This window comes from Pantherophis guttatus, chromosome 15 (genome assembly GCF_059756535.1).
Source record: "Pantherophis guttatus breed Tessera chromosome 15, ASM5975653v1, whole genome shotgun sequence".
Taxonomy (NCBI): Eukaryota; Metazoa; Chordata; class Lepidosauria; order Squamata; family Colubridae; genus Pantherophis; species Pantherophis guttatus.
In genome coordinates, this window is record NC_142077.1 from 6,630,465 (window position 1) to 6,649,462 (window position 18,998).

At 42.6% G+C, this 18,998-nt stretch overlaps 1 protein-coding gene across 2 annotated transcripts; it reads right to left on the reverse strand.

Annotated features, from left to right (window-relative positions):
- Nucleotides 1-1,358: 1,358 nt before the first annotated feature.
- LOC117670889 (solute carrier family 2, facilitated glucose transporter member 5) lies at nucleotides 1,359-18,404 on the reverse strand. 2 transcript variants are annotated; one of them, XM_087878898.1, is made up of 13 exons: nucleotides 18,315-18,404; nucleotides 12,051-12,111; nucleotides 11,358-11,456; nucleotides 10,212-10,372; nucleotides 9,800-9,924; nucleotides 9,412-9,564; nucleotides 9,133-9,258; nucleotides 8,337-8,524; nucleotides 7,100-7,210; nucleotides 6,321-6,422; nucleotides 5,140-5,212; nucleotides 4,296-4,423; nucleotides 1,359-2,978 (listed from the first exon to the last, which is right to left on the reverse strand). In XM_087878898.1, the coding sequence occupies exons 2-13, from the start codon at nucleotides 12,084-12,086 to the stop codon at nucleotides 2,742-2,744; spliced, it is 1,539 nt and encodes a 512-aa protein (XP_087735024.1). In that variant the 5' UTR covers nucleotides 12,087-12,111; nucleotides 18,315-18,404; the 3' UTR covers nucleotides 1,359-2,741. The 2 variants fall into 2 exon arrangements, with proteins under 2 accessions (XP_087735024.1, XP_087735025.1); XM_087878899.1 differs by lacking the exon at nucleotides 18,315-18,404 and adding an exon at nucleotides 14,744-14,809.
- Nucleotides 18,405-18,998: the final 594 nt, after the last annotated feature.

An 18,998-nucleotide genomic window follows, 5' to 3' on the forward strand; every position in this document is an offset into this window, starting at 1 on the left:
GGGAATTCTGGGAGTTGAAATCCACTCCTCTTACGGGAAAAAAAACAAACAAAAAACACTGGTGCCCAGAGACTATAGTGCACTCCCATCCAGCAGGGACTTATGGATAGGACTGAGACCTTACAGTCCCAGGCTACTGACTCACATGGATGGTGTGAACACATGTCTTTTGTGCAATGTTGGGGAAGGAGGGGAGGGGGAAATCTGGAGCTAGAATGTCCCAGGTATACCCCAAAAATTGAATTAATGGTGTTGGAAGAAATATCCTTCTGGGTTCAGCTCCAAGTGGGGAAAAAGACACTGGAAACATGGAGACTGCTTGGAAAGATGGTTTAATGGCGGACAGGATCACATGGTGTGAGTTCCTGAACAGAAAAGGGGCCGAGATGCAACGAGTCTCCGGGTTTTAGGCCCTCTCTGGCTTTGAACTTCCTGGACCCCCGAAAAGAGTATCCTGATTGGTTGTCAGACTCCCAGGGGGTGGGGGTCTTAGCTAGCCTTGCTGGCTGATGTAACCTTCCCAGGTGCCATGTGGTGAGTTTCTGTTGCTAGATGGGTCCTATTGTGTTGCAGATGATGGTCCATTGACAAAGACTGAGTTTCTGTCTCTGGCCCATTGACAAAAGGTGGGAGCTGCTTTGTCTTTAAAACATGCTTCTCCATTTCTCATGCAGGGAAACATAATATTCTGCCTTTTCAATATTTCCTAAAATATTTCATTCTTCTAGTAAAGGGGTGGGTGCTAACTTCCTACAATGGGTTGGGGGGGGGTCCATCAAAGGGGGGGTCGAACTACCCCCCCCACTTTGGATTGCCCTGTGTCAAGACAGTGTAGGGAGGGGGTGTCGATAGTGACGATTTTTAACAAAAAGATTGCGAACTGATTGTCCAGAGGATTTGCACCCCACCGAAACCTGCTTAATAATTTAAATTTAAAAAGCCTGCATGGCATAAAACCTACATTTTTGGCTTGCCGGTTGTGGGGCATCAATACATTCTCCACCAGTTCAACCCAAGCCTTATTTTGATTTCTTAAAATTTTATTCTGCCCCCACCACCACCTCCCATAAATAATTCTGCAATCCAATTATTCGGTATTATTCATCTGACATGCGTTGTATTTGGTTAACACCAAACTGAATTGACGGACATCGACAATTCTTAAATTGTAGGTTTCCCCCTTTTTTTTAAAAAAAAAATCTCAAACATACTTTATGCCATGGGCTCCTTGAACCCCAAATTTGATTTACTCTTCTCAAAAGTAGTATCACGCTCTCTCTAAATATATCTCGGTGCAGGAACGCAAATCCCAGCTAACACAGCAAGATTGGAACAAACAACTCTTGCCTCTTTCCAAGTTTTCTCCAACAGCTATTTTATTTTGCAGCACTCAAAATAATAAAATAAAATACACCTGTTTGTGCAAAAGTATAATTTCCCCACACTTTGGGGGGAGCGAAAAAATCCAGAGAAAATAAAACCTTAAAAAAAACACACACACATACAACCTACACAAAAAACATTCCAAGATATGTACAACATTTCTCTTCTCAAATTTGTGGATGTTTTTTTTTTTTTTTTTTAAATCAGGTTTGTTATGAAAAAGATGATTCTGGTTGCAAGAGAAACAACCCATCAATCTTGTTTTGGAAAACAAAAACGACCAAAGAAATAGAAAACTAACAGATTGTTAGGAGCCCCAAGTTAAATTCAGTGTAGAAATATCCCCAAGGGTGGAAAATTATTTTTAAAGTGGGCTCCCATGCTGCCAAAAATCCCTGCAAGCTTACCTTGAATGCAGGGATCTGTAGAACTGCCCCCCCAAAAATGCAGTGATATCTAGCATGTCAGGGATCCTGGCTAAGAGGAAACCTTGAGAAGCTAGGTTTCTACATTTGGGGAATGTTTTCCTATCTCAAAAAACTTTTGTTAAACATCCTGGGATCCAGGGGAAAAAAAAGAAAGAAAGAAAGATGAGATGGTTTTGTTTAATTTAGAAGTGTTTCTCTTGAAAAACAGAAAGGACCGCTTGGCAATATAGCATAAAACTTTGCAAAAATGCAGTTGTGTTATAATAAGACAGCCAGAGATTGGCTTGATTGGGGACAAAAGCCATTTAATCTTAACACATCCGCAAAGCATTCATTTGCATTTAATCTAAGGCATTTAATCTAACAAAGGCACTTAATCTAGCACATCTCCAAAGGCCCTGGGGGAGAATTTGGGGGTCTCTGTGTTACAAAATGCACCTCTCAAATTTAAGCAATGGTTTGGGGAGGGGGGTGTCTCTTTCCCCAGTTCTGTTATCTAAGAACAGAAGCTCCAGCATTATTACTAAACAAAAATTATTTACATGCTCCCACCTAAGAGAGCTGAAATCCATCCCTATTCAAGAACAAAAAAAAAATACTGATAATTTTTTTCCCAGAGTCCACCGGATGGAAAACGCATTTTTTCCCCAGCATGCGCCAATATTCGCTGTGAATTGCTTCCAAAACAGGATCTTGTAATTCCACCGAAATCTCGCTAACTCCGGTCCCACCTTGGAAGGCAACGGCTGGGGGGGGGGGGAAATGGCAACGCTTGGTCACCCCCGTTTCTCCTTGAAATATAATTTTTAAGTTTTTGAGGGTGCCCTATCGTCCAACAGCGAGGAGAGGCACATTGCAAACCGAAGATGTTTTAAGGCAGAGTTCGGTGGGTTTATTTACACGGGGGGAAATTCGGCGGTTGCCGAGACTTTACAACGCGCTGGTTCTTTCCCCATCCATTTTCTTGCCGTATGGCACGGAAACGGCGGTGAAATCCTTCAGTTCGTCCTTCTCGGCCTGATCTTCGGTACCGTTCCTCTTCGCCATGATCTGGTTGATCTCCATGAAGGTTTTGTTCTTGGTTTCCGGGACAATGAGAAAGACGTAGACGGCGGTGGCCAAGCAGATGGCGCCAAAAATGAGGAAACAGTAGGGACCGAGGCCTTGCTGGAGAAGGAACAACAAACAGATGGGACGTTCGTAAGAGAGGATTAAGAAATTGCATCGGTCGGCAGCTCCGCAAAATGTTTTTATTTGGGGAGAAAAGTTTTTTGGGAGAAATCTTGCCTCAAAATCAAGCGGAGGTTTTGAGTTTCGTAAGAAACCGTTCAGACGTAAGAGTTAAACTTTGCCTCTTATCTAAACTTCATGCATTCCCCCCTTTATTTGAGCCAGTGGTGGGTTTCAAATTTTTTTTACTACCGGTTCTGTGGGGTGTGGCTTTTTGGGCATGACAGGGGAAGGATACTGTAAAATCTCCATTCCCACCCCACTCGGGACAAGGTTACTGCAAAATCCCCATTTCTTCCCGATCAGCTGGGGCTTGGGAGGCAGAGAATAGATGGGGGTGGGGCCAGTCAGAATTTTTACCACCGGTTCTCCGAACTACTCAAAATTTCTGTTGCCGGTTCTTCAGAACTGGTTTGTCATTTGGGCTGAAACAAGTCACAGGTACTTTTTGTTAGAAAATTCTGTTTTCTATAAAGCACCACAGAGCAAATAAAGAGTACATTCACCATGTGCTTTACTGCTCAACTGTAGGACTGTTAACAGGAAAGTCTACTAAAGAAACCATAGATTATAACCATAAATGCCAGTGGTGGAATTCAAATATTTTTACTACCGGTTCTGTGGGCATGGCATGGCTTGGTGGGCGTGGCAGGGGAAGGATACTATAAAATCTCCATTCCCTCCCCACTCCAGGGGAAGGTTACTGCAAAATCCCCATTTCCTCCTGATCAGTTGGGACTCGGGAGGCAGAGAATAGATGGGGTGGGACCAGTCAGAACTTTTACTACCGGTTCTCCAAACTACTCAAAATTTCCGCTACCGGTTCTCCAGAACTGGTCAGAACCTGCTGAAACCCACCTCTCATTTGAGCCCAAAATTTCCATCGCCACCCGTTCAGAGTCAGATTTCTATTTTCGCATCATCATCATCATCTTTTAACGACCCCATAATCCCTTAGGGGTGGAGTCTGGGCAATTGAATGGAGCTAGCAAAGTGTTTTAATGGCCGGATGCCCTTCCCTGTCGCCAATGCAGAGTTTTGTTCAGCAGATATATTCTCAGTGTGCAGAGAGAGAGAAATATCTGCCTCTACCTAGGATCGAACTCACAGCCTCCCGATTGCAAGGCGAGAGCTCCACCTCTAGGCCACCACAGCACTCCTCTATTTTCGCATGTTTACACGCATTAATCAGAATGCGGGGCCAAACCCCGGGGCCATTGCAAAAAAGTTTCAGAACTTTTAAAAAGATTTTACCTCCAAGTAGCTGAAAACTAGTCCCACGGTGAAATTCGATAGCCAGTGCACCGAACCTCCCACCATGAAGGCAGCCGGCCGAGAAGATTGAAGAAACATTTCCATTATCATAACGCTTGGAATTGGGCCTAAAAAGGAAAGAAATTGGAAATAAGAGAAAGGAGGTGAGCGTCCTTTATCCAAGAAAAGCAAAAAAAAAATCAACTTTTCCCTTCCCTCCCCCACATCTTATGCCTGGCTGAGCTTGCAAGTGGGAAGTTGAGGTTGCTTCATGAGGACTAGAAGCTTAGATACCTATATAATATGGTAATTATACATAATTCTATTATACGTTATTAAAGAGATTTTTTTAACGAGATAAAAAGCAGTACAAAGAATAGGACAGAAAATAGGGGAAAAAAATAGAAAAGTTTTGACCACTATAAATATATTTTAAATTAAATTTACATTTATATTTTAACCTCTCTCTCAGGTTACATCATAATTTCCTGCTTCTGTAATCACTCATGAATCACTGATTTTCTTTTCCACCAAAATGTCCATCAGGCGTTTCCAGACAGAGCTAAATGCAATAGTTGACTTTTTTTTCTAAGAGAAAACTTACATTTTGCCACCTCTTCATGTTGTCATCACTGAGGACTAGAAACATGAGGGGGCTTTAATTCGAAGAAACTGCATCTCAAGGGCCCTTTGTTTGATAATATCCAGGACAATCAGTGTTATAGAGACAATATATATCATAGTTAGTACTGAGTGGAGGGTGTGAATGCGTTGACAAGCCAATTTAAGATAGAAGGCTGATTTGTGTACGTCCTCTGAGCATACGATCCACAAATCTACTTACTTGCACCAATGGCGTGTCCCATGACGTAAATGATCACACAGGCAATGCTGACGTAGGGCATCCACCAGATTGCCTGGGGGGTGGGGGGGAATTGAAAATATAAATTATTAAAATATTTAAAAGACGTTGAGACTTTGGAAAGAGTGCAGAGAAGAGCCACAAAGACGATTAGGGGACTGGAGGCTAAAACATACGAAGAACGGTTGCAGGAACTGGGTATGTCTAGTTTAATGAAAAGGACGAGGGGAGACATGATAGCAGTCTTCCAATATTTGAGGGGCAGCCCCAAAGAAGAGGCGGTCAAGCTATTCTCCAAAGCACCTGCGGGCAGGACAAGAAACAACGGGTGGAAACTAATCAAGGAGAGAAGCAACTTAGAACTAAGGAGAAATTTCCCAACAGTTAACAACAATTAATCAGTGGAACAACTTGCCACCAGAAGTTGTGAATGCTCCAATACTGGAGGCTTTTTAAGAAGAGACTGGACAGCCACATGTCTGGAATGGCCTAGGCCCAGGTCTCCTGCTTGAGTAGGGGGCTGGACTAGAAGACCTCTAAGATCCCTTCCTACTCTGAAGATGATGATGGATGAGAGACCACTAAGCAATTCTAAGTTATTCTTGTTATTCTGAAAAGGTCGAGAGGGTTGAGTTGCATCTTTATTGTAAGGACATATCTTGGAAGACTTGAAAAGTATTTCAACCCCTCCTTTCCTTTCACTCGCTGGAAAACTGGGGAATTTTCTGAGATGCTTCCCACACCCCTTTTTCTTCTAAGGGCTCGCGTTACCGTCACTTCAGTGGTGGGGCTCCACATATTCTTACTACCGCTTCACCGCGTGCGCACCTTTCGCGCATGCGCCCGGCCTTCCGTGCATGTGGTTTGCTTGCGCGTGGGCCTTCCGCGCATGCCCCTGGCCTCAAAAACGTGGCTAAATAAGACAGCATTACATCCAGGCCCACAGTCACCGCTACCAGTTTTCCCGAACCGGCTGAATCCCACTTCTGCTTCTCTTATCTGCAATTCTTCCTCCTTTCTCCCAAGGCCACATCTCATTAAAGGAAGGAAGCCTGCTATGGTAGAATCTAGGCTAAAATTGTGGGGTTTCCTCCCCAGATGTCCCCCCGCCCCCAGATCCTCTTCCCTTCCAGCCAATCAAAAGCCTTCTTTTAAAAACCTACCTTGAGATTCAGCGCAATGGTTAACACAGCACAGGCGACGCAGCAGATCCCAAAACCAGCCAGAAGCAAAATCCTTCGTCCCAGCGCCTCAACGACAAATACCTACCGTGGGGGGTGGGTGGGAAAAAAAGGGTAGATTGGGAAACCGAAGACCATAAGGCACTGACAGAACTCACCGCCATGCTGAGAAGAGTTCCCCCCCCCACCATCCCTTCCCTTGCACGCCCCTCCTCCAATCCTCCAAAGTGCCGTTAGTTGGCAAACTCTATGGTTTTCCACGTTTCTTTTCTAAACAGCTGGGAAGAACAAGAATTCCTAATTCGAATTTAATTCCCTTTTTTTTTTTTGTAATTCGTTTGGCTTGGAAGTAGAAACCATTTTGCAGATTGTCCTCGACTTACAACCCGCAATTGAGCCCAAAAAGTTTATGTTGTTGAGAATTTGTTGAGTTTTGCTCTATTTTATGACCTTTCTTGTTAGGTTGTTAAGTGAATCTGGGGACTCTAACTTTGCTTGTCAGAAGGTCGCAAAAGGGGATGGGCGTGACCCCGGGATGCTGCAACCGTCATAAATACGAGTCAGTGGCCACCAAGTGTCTGAATTTGGATCACACGGACATGCAAAGGTAACTGTGGAAAACGGTCCGAAGTCGCTTTTTTCAGTGCCGTTGTAACTTGGAACGGTCACTAAATGAACTGTCGTAAGTCGAGGACTACCTGGATTTGTGGGGGGGGGAGCGGTGTTTCTCTCTCTCAAAACCAAACCAAAACAAACCATACCGCAACGATCGTCATCAATACGTTGACGGCTCCGGTTCCCACTGTGACGAACTGAACGTTGCTTTCCTCTATTCCTGCATTCGAGTAGATCCGGTCAGCATAATAATACACCTGTCAATCAGATTGAAAACAGGGTTGTGGGGGGGTCAAGAGAGTGAATTTGACGTCCCTTGGTCTCTACGGCCTCAAGATTTCCTCATGGCCTCGTCTCCAATAACCGAATTTGACATCCCCTGGTTTCTACGGCCTCAAGATTTCCTCGTGGCCTCCTCTCCAATAACCAAATTTGACATCCCCTGGTTTCTACGGCCTCAAGATTTCCTCGTGGCCTCCTCTCCAATAACTGAATTTGACATCCCCTGGTCTCGACGGCCTCAAGATTTCCTCATGGCCTCCTCTCCAATAACCGGATTTGACATCGCCTGGTCTCTACCGCCTCAAGATTTCCTCATGGCCTCCTTGCCAATAACCGGATTTGACATCCCTTGGTCTCGACGGCCTCAAGATTTCCTCATGGCCTCCTCTCCAATAACCGAATTTGACATCCCTTGGTCTCGACGGCCTCAAGATTTCCTCATGGCCTCCTCTCCAATAACCGGATTTGACATCGCCTGATCTCTACGGCCTCAAGATTTCCTCATGGTCTCCTCTCCAATAACCGGATTTGACATCCCCTGGTCTCGACGGCCTCAAGATTTCCTCATGGCCTCCTCTCCAATAACCGGATTTGACATCGCCTGGTCTCTACCGCCTCAAGATTTCCTCATGGCCTCCTTGCCAATAACCAAATTTGACATCCCCTGGTCTCGACGGCCTCAAGATTTCCTCGTGGCCTCCTCTCCAATAACCAAATTTGATATCCCCTGGTCTCGACGGCCTCAAGATTTCCTCATGGCCTCCTCTCCAATAACCGGATTTAGCATCCCCTGGTCTCTACGGCCTCAATATTTCCTCATGGCCTCCTCTCCAATAACCAAATCTGACACCCATCCCCTGGTCTCGACGGCCTCAATATTTCCTCGTGGCCTCCTCTCCAATAACCACCACGAGCCCTCCCCCCACAGCACAGTTTATAGATTTTTCTTTCAGCCTTTGACTTCAATCCTTTCAACCGTCCACACTTCCTCTCAATATTCAATGGTCAGAAAAAAAAATGAGCGAGGGGGTGAGTCTGGATGACCTCTAGGGACACCCCCCGACACCTTAAAAGTGTGCCTTTGGTTGGTTCTTTACTTACTGCGTTGACCCCAGAGAGCTGCTGCCCCATCATCATGACGATGATGGAGATGAGCTGCCAGCGAAGGCCTGGATAAGTGAAGAGGGTCAACACGGACATCCGGCCCTCAGCTTTCTCCGCTAGGTCTTCCTGCCGCATCTCGTCCATCTCATCTTCCACGTCATCCGATCCTCGCAGCTTCCTCAAAGCTGAACGGGATAAAAAAAAAAAAAAAGATGAGGAAAATAATCTCACAGGAAGCCAGGATGGGAGCAGGTAGAGGCAGATATTTCTCTCTCTGGACACAAGGAGAATATATCTGCTGAATAAAACTCCACACAGGCGACAGGGAAGGCATCTGGCCAGTAAAAACACTCTGCTAACTCCATTCAAGTTGTCCAGACTCCACCCCGCAAGGGATTATGGAGTCATTAAACGAAGATTAAGAGGGATGTATTAAACGGAGCCCAAACTATTGGCAATTCTTACGACCGAAAATTTTGAGCTCAAGTTTTGAGCCCAAAATTTCCATTGTTAAGCAACAGAGTTGCTAAGTGAATTCCGCCCCATTTAACGACCTTCCTTGCCACGAATCACCGCCTTTATTCTGACAAGCCAAGTCGATGGGGAAGCCAGATTCATGTAACAACCGTCTTACCCATTCAACAACCGCGGGGATTCACTTAACGAATGTGGGCAAGAAAAGTCGCCGAATGGTGCAAAACTTGACTTTTAACAAATTTCTCACTCTGCAACTGGGTTCAATTGTGGTCGTAAGCTGAGGACTACCGGTATTCCCTAGAAGCTGGAAATATACCTGTTCTTGCGCCCTCTTCGTCGCCTTTCTGGATCAGCAGATACCTGGGGCTCTCGGGGAAAAAGGGCAGGAGGATAAGCTGTAACGCAGCGGGGACTCCCGTCAAACCCATGAGGATCGGCCACCCTGCAGAGAAAGAGGGAGACACGTCACAACACCCGGCAACAAGGCCTATACCAATCCCCGTCCTTGCACAACACCCGGCAACAAACACCAATCCCCGTCCTCGCACAGCACCCCGCAACAATGCCTACACCAATCCCCGTCTCTCCGGTTTACCTTCGGCGCTTCCGAGGATCATTCTCATCCCGAGAATCTGAGCCGCCAGGATTCCCACCGTGATGAACAGCTGCGGCATCACCCCGATGGCTCCGCGAAGGTTTTTGGGGGACATCTCTCCGAGGTACATGGGGACAACGTTGGAAGAAAGGCCTAACTCGGAAAACGAGAAGAGATTCAGGATAGTATCGGGGAACACAACCCTCACCCGCCCCCCAAAAATGATGGTTTTCCTGACAGTAACATTGTATGTTCCACTGGTCAAGGACAATTCAAGACTAGTGGACTTCAACTCCCAGAATTCCCCGCTCCCCGCCTCTGTTTAAACACAGAGATGGAAAATGGAGTCTCTAAGATGGACGAGGTGGTTTTAGCGCCGAGGTCTCACCTGCGCAGATGCCAATAATGATGCGGCAAATGATGATCACTTCAAAGGTCTTGGCTACCTTGGAGGTCCCCATGAGGATGGCGGGGATGATGGAGAAGATGTTGTTGATGAGGAGGGTGCCCTTTCTGTAAAGGAGGAGAACATCTCAAGAGCTTCAGAAGATTCAACCTGGAGCTCTAAAGAATGAAGGTCTGGCCCTTAAGCTTATTCCTCTTTAGACAACACCCTTCCGTGGCCCACAGAAGACCATCACAGGAGGTCCTTTTTGCTTGGACATTCAACCACACCCAGGAGAAAACCCAAGCCAGATGTTTCTCCTGGCACTGTGGATGTTTTCTATCTCCTAGGCCAGTGGGAGCCTCACACCCGGCCCAGGATGCAAACTGTGCAAACAAAGAAGAAGGAAACCTACCTGCCACAGTTGTTCACCATGGGCCCCACCATCAGTGATCCAAAGAACCCCCCAAGTGGGAAGAAGGACACACTCAGAGACCAGAGGGCGGTCATCAAACTCTCGTCCATATATTTACTGTATCGTCCCTGGTATGTTTCATTGTAAAATTGTTGCATGAACTGGAAGGATAGATGGAAGAAAGGACCAATGAGAGGATTAACAAGCAGCCCAATTTGTGATGACAGGGGGGAGGGGGGAGGGCTTCCAATGGGTTAGATACCCATCATCCTTAGCCAGCAAAATTTGAGAGTTACAGTAAAAAGTATCTAGGTTGACACAAGTGGATTTAAGCAATATTAAAAGTTTGTCATGTGGGCTGAAACAAGTCCCCACTCACAGGTACTTTTTGTTAGAAAATTCTGTTTTATATAAAGCACCACAGAGCAAATAAAGGGTACAGTCACCATGTGCTTTACTGCTCAATTGTATGACTGTTAACAGGAAAGTCTACTAAAGAAACCATAGATTATAACCGTAGATGCCAGTGGTGGGATTCAAATATTTTTACTACCGGTTCTGTGGGCGTGTCTTGGTGGGCGTGGCATGGCTTGGTAGGTGTGGCAGGGGAAGGATACTGTAAAATCTCCATTCCCTCCCCACTCCTGGGGAAGGATACTCCAAAATCTCCATTCCCTCCCCACTCCAGGGGAAGGATACTGCAAAATCCCCATTTCCTCCAGATCAGCTGGGACTCAGAAGGCAGAGAATAGATGGAGGCAGGGCCAGTCAGAGGTGGTATTTACTGGTTCTCCAAACTACTCAAAGTTTCTGCTACCAGTTCTCCAGAACTGATCAGAACCTGCCGAATACCACCTCTGATATAGGCACACTAAATTAAACACTGCCATTTATTGGCTGAATAATTCAGTAGTCGTTGCAGTGCAAAATACATTTATTAAATGTTTATTTAAAACACTTTCTAAATCTGTGTTTCTCAATTTTGACCACTTTTAAGACTCACATCTTAAAAAAGGCCAAGAGGTTGGGAGACACTGCTCTCTCTTTTCTTAAACACTATCGGCCATTTGGGCATCTCTACCTCCTTTGAAATGTATAAACCGCTAATAAATGCCCCCCTAAATGGATTATATAACTCCAACGAACCGGAGCTGGAGAATTGATCACGGAGACATTATATCCATACTGGAAAGACGATCCGAAGGCCGCAATGAGGGTCACCAGAGCAAGCATCACTGTCATTTTCTGGAAAGAAAAAAAAAAAAAGAAAATAGACCAAGCAATGCAGAGACAGTATTCCTGAAGCAGCCCAGATCAGCTAAGAGATCGAATTACTCTTCAAATATCCTTCTAACTCAGGGGTCGCCAACCTTTCGGACCTCAGGGACCACTAAATTCATAATTTTAAATCCCACAGACCACTAATATGATTTTTTTAAAAAGATAAATAGTATTTAGTGCAATATAAAAAATGCATTGTCGGACGCATATAAAGAAAATCAGTACAAAATGTTTTATAGGTGGCATTTAACACCAGCGAGATTGGCTAAAATGTACGCAAATATGAAACCAGACTGCTGGAAGTGTAAATATAAGGACGGAACATTCTATCACATGTGGTGGCAATACCCCAAAGCAAAGAAATATTGGGAACAGATAAGGAGATGGTTACAGGAGAAAACAGGAGAACAAATTGAATTTAAACCTGAATTAAACCTGAAACAGCCTTTAACAAACGTTTATTACAGTGGAAGCCCTGTCTGATCACCTTTCCTAACCCACCCACCCCTGTCCATTTCTGTCCCACCCCATCCTCTCTAAACGAATACCCATTCTCACCCCCTTCTGGGATGCCTGTGGCACGGGCTGTGGCATTTTCACACTTTCCTGTCCTGGGGACCTAAAGGGAGGAACGGAGAAAGAAAGGCAAAAAAAATAATAATACATTCCACAGACAGGGTTATAAACCCCTGCAATTAAATGCCACTGAGCAAGATAAGTTGGGTGACGCATAGCAATTTATTTTACAACTCGGCTCCTGGATAAAAAAACGGACAGCCTCTGGACTTTTGGAATCTTTGGCAGCTTCTAACAAAGCTTTTTTTTTTTTTCCTCCTTCGAGTTCAAATCAGACTGATTGCAGGGATGGAGGAATAAAAAATGGGTTCAAATCAGGGTGGATAAAAATCAATGATTTTTTTAAAAAAATCAAAAAAATCGGATTTTTTTAAATTTAAATCGGATTTTTTTAATTTAAATCGGATTTTATTTAAATCGGATTTTTTTGATTTTTATCAAATTTATTTTAATAAAAAACTTTTGGGGTAAAAATCTATCGTAAGATAGTTTTCTATTTAAGATACATAAATAATTTAGTTTATTCAGCATGAAATGGAGCTGAGTTATGTAGCATGAGGCTGTATATTCTGCAACACTGGGACTATCGGTGAGTCAACAGCGGGTCAAAGGAGTAGCAGAGATGACAGTTGCTCTTTAAAAATTATGATTTAAATCGAGTTGATTTAAATCAAGCCTTTTTACTAGTGATTTAAATCATGATTTAAATTGTGATTTAAATCAATTCGATTTAAATCAAATCCACCCTGGTTCAAATCTTGGTTTTGGCCCAGTGGGAGAGGAAAAAAAGGGGGAAATTCCTTTGTTTCATCCTCCTAAATCTCTTTGCCTTACTTCAAAGATTCTCCAATAGTGTTTTTTCACTTTTAAAAGGTCTGGACTTCAACTCCCAGAATTCCTCAGCCCTCTAGGGAATTCTGGGAATTGAAGTCCAGACATCCTAAAATGGCCCCCAAGACCAAGGAACACTGCCCTACACAAAAACTTTTCCAAACCACTCAGAAGTACCCCAGTACTCTTTTTTTTAAAACCCTTCTAATTCAGAGGTCTTCAAACTTGGCAGCTTTAAGACTTGTGGACTTCAACTCCCAGAATTCAGCTATGCTGGCTGGAGAATTCTGGGAGTTGGAAGTCCACAAGTCTTAAAGCTGCCAAGTTTGGGGACCCCTGTTCTAGTTATTTGGGATTACACCTCCCATGACGCAGCCCAAGGTTTATTGGAATTGTAGTTGGGGACATCCAAGAGAAAAATTGGATTGCAAGTTATACGTTTCCCCGTTTAAGTTTTTTAAAAAGTTGGCTTTTAAAAAGTTAGGCAGAAAGTTTAACAAACAGAATGGGGGGGGGAGGGAATAAGGAGAATTGTTTTATTTAGTGCCATCAGGATTAATTAAAAGCAGCAAATTCCAGTTTTTGGAGACCAGGACATCTCACGATCTAGATAAGAAAAACAGGATTGGGGAAAATATTTTTCCGTAAATTAAAAGTTGCTATTTCTAAAAAATAAAAATAAAAATCAGCATTTTGAAGATTGTCCAGCACCTGTCTGTGCTAAATCAATCCTATTAAAAAACAACAAGGGGGTGGGAGGGGGTTAGCTGTGGCTGATAGGAGTTGTAGTCCTCAAGACTTCCATCACGGAAAACCACTTCCAATTTCTTGAGTGTGCTTTCCAACACATGAAGAACAGGGAAACACAGCCAAAAACCCGAAATCATCACACACACAAAATTAAGATTCTCTTTTCGGATCTACAAAACAAACCTGGCTAAGAATCCAACTGAAGTTAGGAAAACAAAAGTTTGTAAGAAAATCCGTGTCCTCACAAGGATGGGCATCAAAGTCCATTCATTTCCCCTTTTCTACTTTAAAAGAAAGTAAATCTCTACAACAAAAGGATGAGCCAAGTCTCCAGGCAGAAGAAGCTAACCAGGAGCCAATTCCAAAATATAATAATTTTTTTGGTGGGGGGGGAAAAAAAGATTTTCTCAAAGCCAAAATTCAAAAACATCAAAACAGTCCCAACTGCTTTCCATTTGAGAAATCTTCCACCAAGGTTTTTTTTTTTTTTATTATTATTATTAATTCCCAATAACTCAAAAAAGTTGTATTTTTCTTCTTGGATTCTTTTTCCCCCCTCAAGCTTTCTCCTTTCCGCTTCAATTTTCCCCAGCGTTTTTTCCTCTCTCAATTGGATTCCCTCTCCCTCGTATTCCTCTCTAGGATCCCATCAACCAGTTTGGCTGGGGATGATGGGAGAGGGACCACCAAACCCGATCCTCCAGTTGGGACAAATAAGCCACGGCCATCAAAACCCGTTTTAAATAAAACGCAACTGTATCTCCGGCTTATTGATGAACACATCCTGCAAAGTTGATTTACCCAACTCTCTCCAAATAAATAAATAAACGCATGATTTTTGCAAAGCCAATTCTTTCTCTAAAGTCTACCCGGGAGGATTCCCAAAACAAACCCTATTTTATTTTATTTTATTTTATTTTATTTTATTTTAATTTAATTTAATTTAATTTAATTTAATTTAATTTAATTTAATTTAATTTAATTTAATTTAATTTAATTTAATTTAATTTTATTTTATTTTATTTTATTTTATTTTATTTTATTTTATTATTTATTTATTTATTTTTGGCAAGCTTTTGTTTTATTTTCCTTACCTTTCCAAAAGCTGTAAAAGAGCCAGCAATTTCCTTCTTTGCTGAAGAAGAAGTCTAGATGCTCTCACAGATTGTGAGTCAGCAAGCCAGAGCCCACCCAGTTCCCTTCATCCTATATATATATCCCTTTCTTTGCCTGACCCCACCCCTCCTCCTCCCCAGAAAATTCCTTTTTTTCTAAGGGTATCTGGGAGGGAACCATTGCTTACGTGACCCCTAACAGATAAGCCCTCCAGGCATCCTCTGGACAGCTTTAAAAAAAAAACAAACCCTAACTCCTTTCCTGACTGGGGATGACCTCCACAACCCTTGAGTAAAATCCCTGCAGCACGTAGTAGACAGAACACAACACCCCCACCCCCACCCCCAAAAAAAGCCTTTTTCTTTCTGGTGGGGGAAAAAAATTCTTGATTCTCCTTGGGGTGCACAATGTTTTTTCCCTGCTTGGCTGCTGCTCGATTTGTAGATTTTAAGATTTTTCCAAGCCCACCAGAAGAGGGGAGGAGAGGGGACAGTTATCTCTGTTTGCAAAGGAATTTGATGCTTCCGACCTTAAGAGTATATATAAAACAAACTTCCTTTTTGATTGGAAAAGCTGTAGCAGGGCAGCCTTCCATGCAGGAAAAATAAAATAAAATAAAAATAAAATAGGTGCTACAGAACAGTTAAATATTGTATGTATGTATGTATGTATGTATGTATGTATGTATGTATGTATATATATACACATACATACACATACATACATATATATACATGTATATATAATATTTTAAATATATTTTAAATATAATATTTAATATATATATATATGTAAATTAACTGTAGCACCTATTTTATCCGGCAAAAATGGGCAAAATTTATATATATATATATATATATATATATATATATATATATATATATATATCTTTTTTTTCTTTTTTCATAGGCTTTTATGTGCATATTCTTTCTAGCCAGGTTTTACATATGTAAACTTAGTTGTAGACAACTAAGTTTACATAGGTAAAACCTGGCTAGAAAGAATATGCATATATATATATATATATATATATACAAGTCCCTCTATAGAAAAACACTTTATATATATACATAATACACAAATTCCTTGTGTGTCCAATCACACTTGGCCAATAAATTTGTATTTGTATTTGTATTTTATTATATTTGTATACCGCCCTTCTCCCGAGGGACTCAGGGCGGTGAACAGCCATGGTAAAAACAATGTCCAACAAAAATTAAAAGCTTGTTAAAATAATTCAATCAATCGGCCAAATTTTTGGCCTTGGTAGTACTAGGGTTTAAGGCACCCTGTTATTAAGCTGCTTAAGACCAGCTGCCTGCAATTACTGCAGGGTTCGAATCTCGCCAAGGCTCAAGGTTGACTCAGCCTTCCATCCTTTCTAAGGTAGGTAAATTGAGGACCCGGTTTGTGGGGGCAATAAGCTGACTTTGTATAAATATACAAAAGGAGGAAGGCTATTGCTGAGCACATTGTAAGCTGCCCTGAGTCTTCGGAGAAGGGCGGCATATAAATCAAATTAAAAAAAAAAAAAAAAATTAAAACATCCAACTAAAATCATTTTAAAACCCCTATCAAAACCCAATTAAAAAAAACTTTATCCTTTATCATATATGTATATGCAAATTTGTTTCTTGATTAAGTTAACTTTTAACTTAATCAAGCTTTTGTATGTTTTAAATGCTTTTTTTAAGAATGAATAAAGTTTTGCTTTTTAAAATTAAAAAAAAAAAAAACCTTTATCCTGTCAGTCCAGCTTGCTGGAATAATAGGGTCTTCAGAGCACGACGGAAGGCGCGGAGGTCGGGGATCCTTCGTATGTCCGGGGGCAATTCATTCCATAGGGCCGGGGCCCCCACAGAGAAGGCTCTCCCCCTGGGGGTCGCCAGCCTACACTGTTTGGCTGACGGCACCCCGAGGAGGCCCTCTCTGTGGGAGCGTATTGGTCGGTGGGAGGCAATCGGTGGCAGAATGCGGTCCTGTAGATAACCAGGTCCTAAGCCATGGAGCGCTTTAAAGGTGGTGACCAACACCTTGAAGCGCACCCGGAAGACCACCGGGAGCCAGTGCAGCTCGCGCAAGATGGATGTTACATGGGAGCGATGAGTTGCCCCCATGATTACTCGCGCGGCTGCATTCTGGACCAGCTGGAGCCTCCGGGTGCTCCTCAAGGGGAGCCCCATGTAGAGAGCGTTACAATAGTCCAGACGAGAAGTGACGAGGGCGTGAGTGACTGTGCGCAGGGCGTCCCGATCCAGAAAGGGACGCAACTGGGAGATCAGGCCAACCTGATAAAAGGCCCCCCTGGCCACGGCCATCATATGATCCTCCAAAGACAGCCGTGAGTCCAGGAGGACGCCCAAGTTGCGAGGCCTCTCTGAGGGGGGTAAGATCTCATCCCCAATAGCCAGCGTTGGTGTCTATTCTATTCTATTCTATTCTATTCTATTCTATTCTATTCTATTCTATTCTATTCGATTCGATTCGATTCGATTCGATTCAATTCAATTCAATTCAATTCAATTCTTTTCTACTCTACTCTACTCTACTCTACTCTACTCTACTCTACTCTACTCTATTCTATATATACAATATATACACACACATATATATATTTATATACACACACACATTTATATCTCCAATCCTTATCGACGTTTAGCATGCAAAAAATGCAGTGATTTTGCCCATTTTTGCTACAAGTCAGGCGACATGCAAATTTAATAAATTGCTATTATTAAAGGATGCTTACACTTATTTATTTTTTTCAGTCAAATCAATGCAGGTCAAATATCTGGGAAGGCCAGCTTTGGAGAATGGGACATATATACTTGAGTTTTGTTTTGTTTTTTAAATACATATATGGTTGTGATTTTTCCTTTTTTTTTTTCTCCCCTGTTTGGTTTAGCTGAAAAACCAGGAGCAGGGGTAACAGGAGGCCACTAAATTCCTTTAAATTTTATTTACATCCAGTTTTTTTTCCCCCTTCTCTGTAGACTTCATTATTTCATCCTTAAAGTTGGCTTCACGGCTTAAAGTTTGTAAATATGCCAGGGGATCATGTTTATCACTGATAGGCAAAGTCTTTTTCATGGTTATTTCTTCTCCTCCGCCTTCTTCCACCACCTAATCCAGGACAAAAAAAATATCCATTTCTTTCCTCCTTAATCAGTAACTAAATCAACCTGCACCTTATCTCAAGACTCAGGAGCTAATCCCTGCCTGCAGGCTGGAGAGGGAAAAGAGGAACCAAAACAAGGGGAGAAAACATCCATAAAATGTAACATTTGCAAAAAAAAAAAAAAATGGCTTTTCCTACCTTTTCCTATTGTTCCCAAAGCTTGGCATCTTTGAAATGTGAAATTCCCCAAGCCAAATGCTTTTAAAGATATGGGGATTTCAACTCCCAGAATTCCTCAGCCACCATAGAGCCATAGCTGGCTGGGGGACTCTGGGAACTGAAGTCCACATGCTAAACTTCAAATAATTAAAAGGGTGCATGAAATTGACTTCTGTGCTCCACTGAATAAGTCTTCGTCCTTCACTCACCTATTGCAAGACGTGGGAATTTTGTAGCGAGCTTATTTTCCCCAGCCACAGGTAAATTGTCAACCTCTTAATTCTCTCCCTCATATTTTCTCCATCAGCCAAGTTTCTCACCACTTTGAGAAACTAAACACTCCAATTTGAGCTTCGCTGCATGACCCAAAAGCCCACAGTGGCACCTGGAAATATAAGAAAAATATATATATATAGCAGCATAGCGATTATATTGCATTTCTCTCCCAATTTAACAGAGATGGAAGGGACCTTGGAGGTCTTCTAGTCCAACCCCCTGCTTAAGCAGGAAACCCATTTCAGACAATGGCTGTCCTTTAAAAAAAGAAAAAAATCTCCAGGGATGGAGCAGCCACAACTCCTGAAGGCAACTTTTTCCATTGCTTAATTGTTGACAATTTCTCCTTCGTTCTAGGTTGCCTCTCTCCTTGATTAGTAATTGTATTGATTAGTAATAATATTGATTAGCAATATTTATATGCTTCTTGTCCTGCCTTCTGGTGCTTTGAAAAATAAGTTGACCCCCCTCAATATAATAATAATAAATAATAAAATAAGTTGGCAGCCCCTCAAATATTGGAACATTGCTATCATGTCACCCCAGTTCTTCTTTTCATTAAACTAGACATACCCAGTTCCTGCAACCGTTCTTCATATGTTTTAGCCTCCAGTCCC

Coding starts and splice junctions, on each gene's coding strand:
- LOC117670889 (XM_087878898.1), bottom strand. CDS start 12,086: ATGCCACAGCCCGTGCCACAGGCATCCCAGAAGGGG. Junction 10,373..11,357: donor TGATCAATTCTCCAGCTCCG/GTTCGTTGGAGT, acceptor CTATCCTTCCAG/TTCATGCAACAATTTTACAA. Junction 5,213..6,320: donor CCATTGCGCTGAATCTCAAG/GTAGGTTTTTAA, acceptor CCCACCCCCCAG/GCAATCTGGTGGATGCCCTA.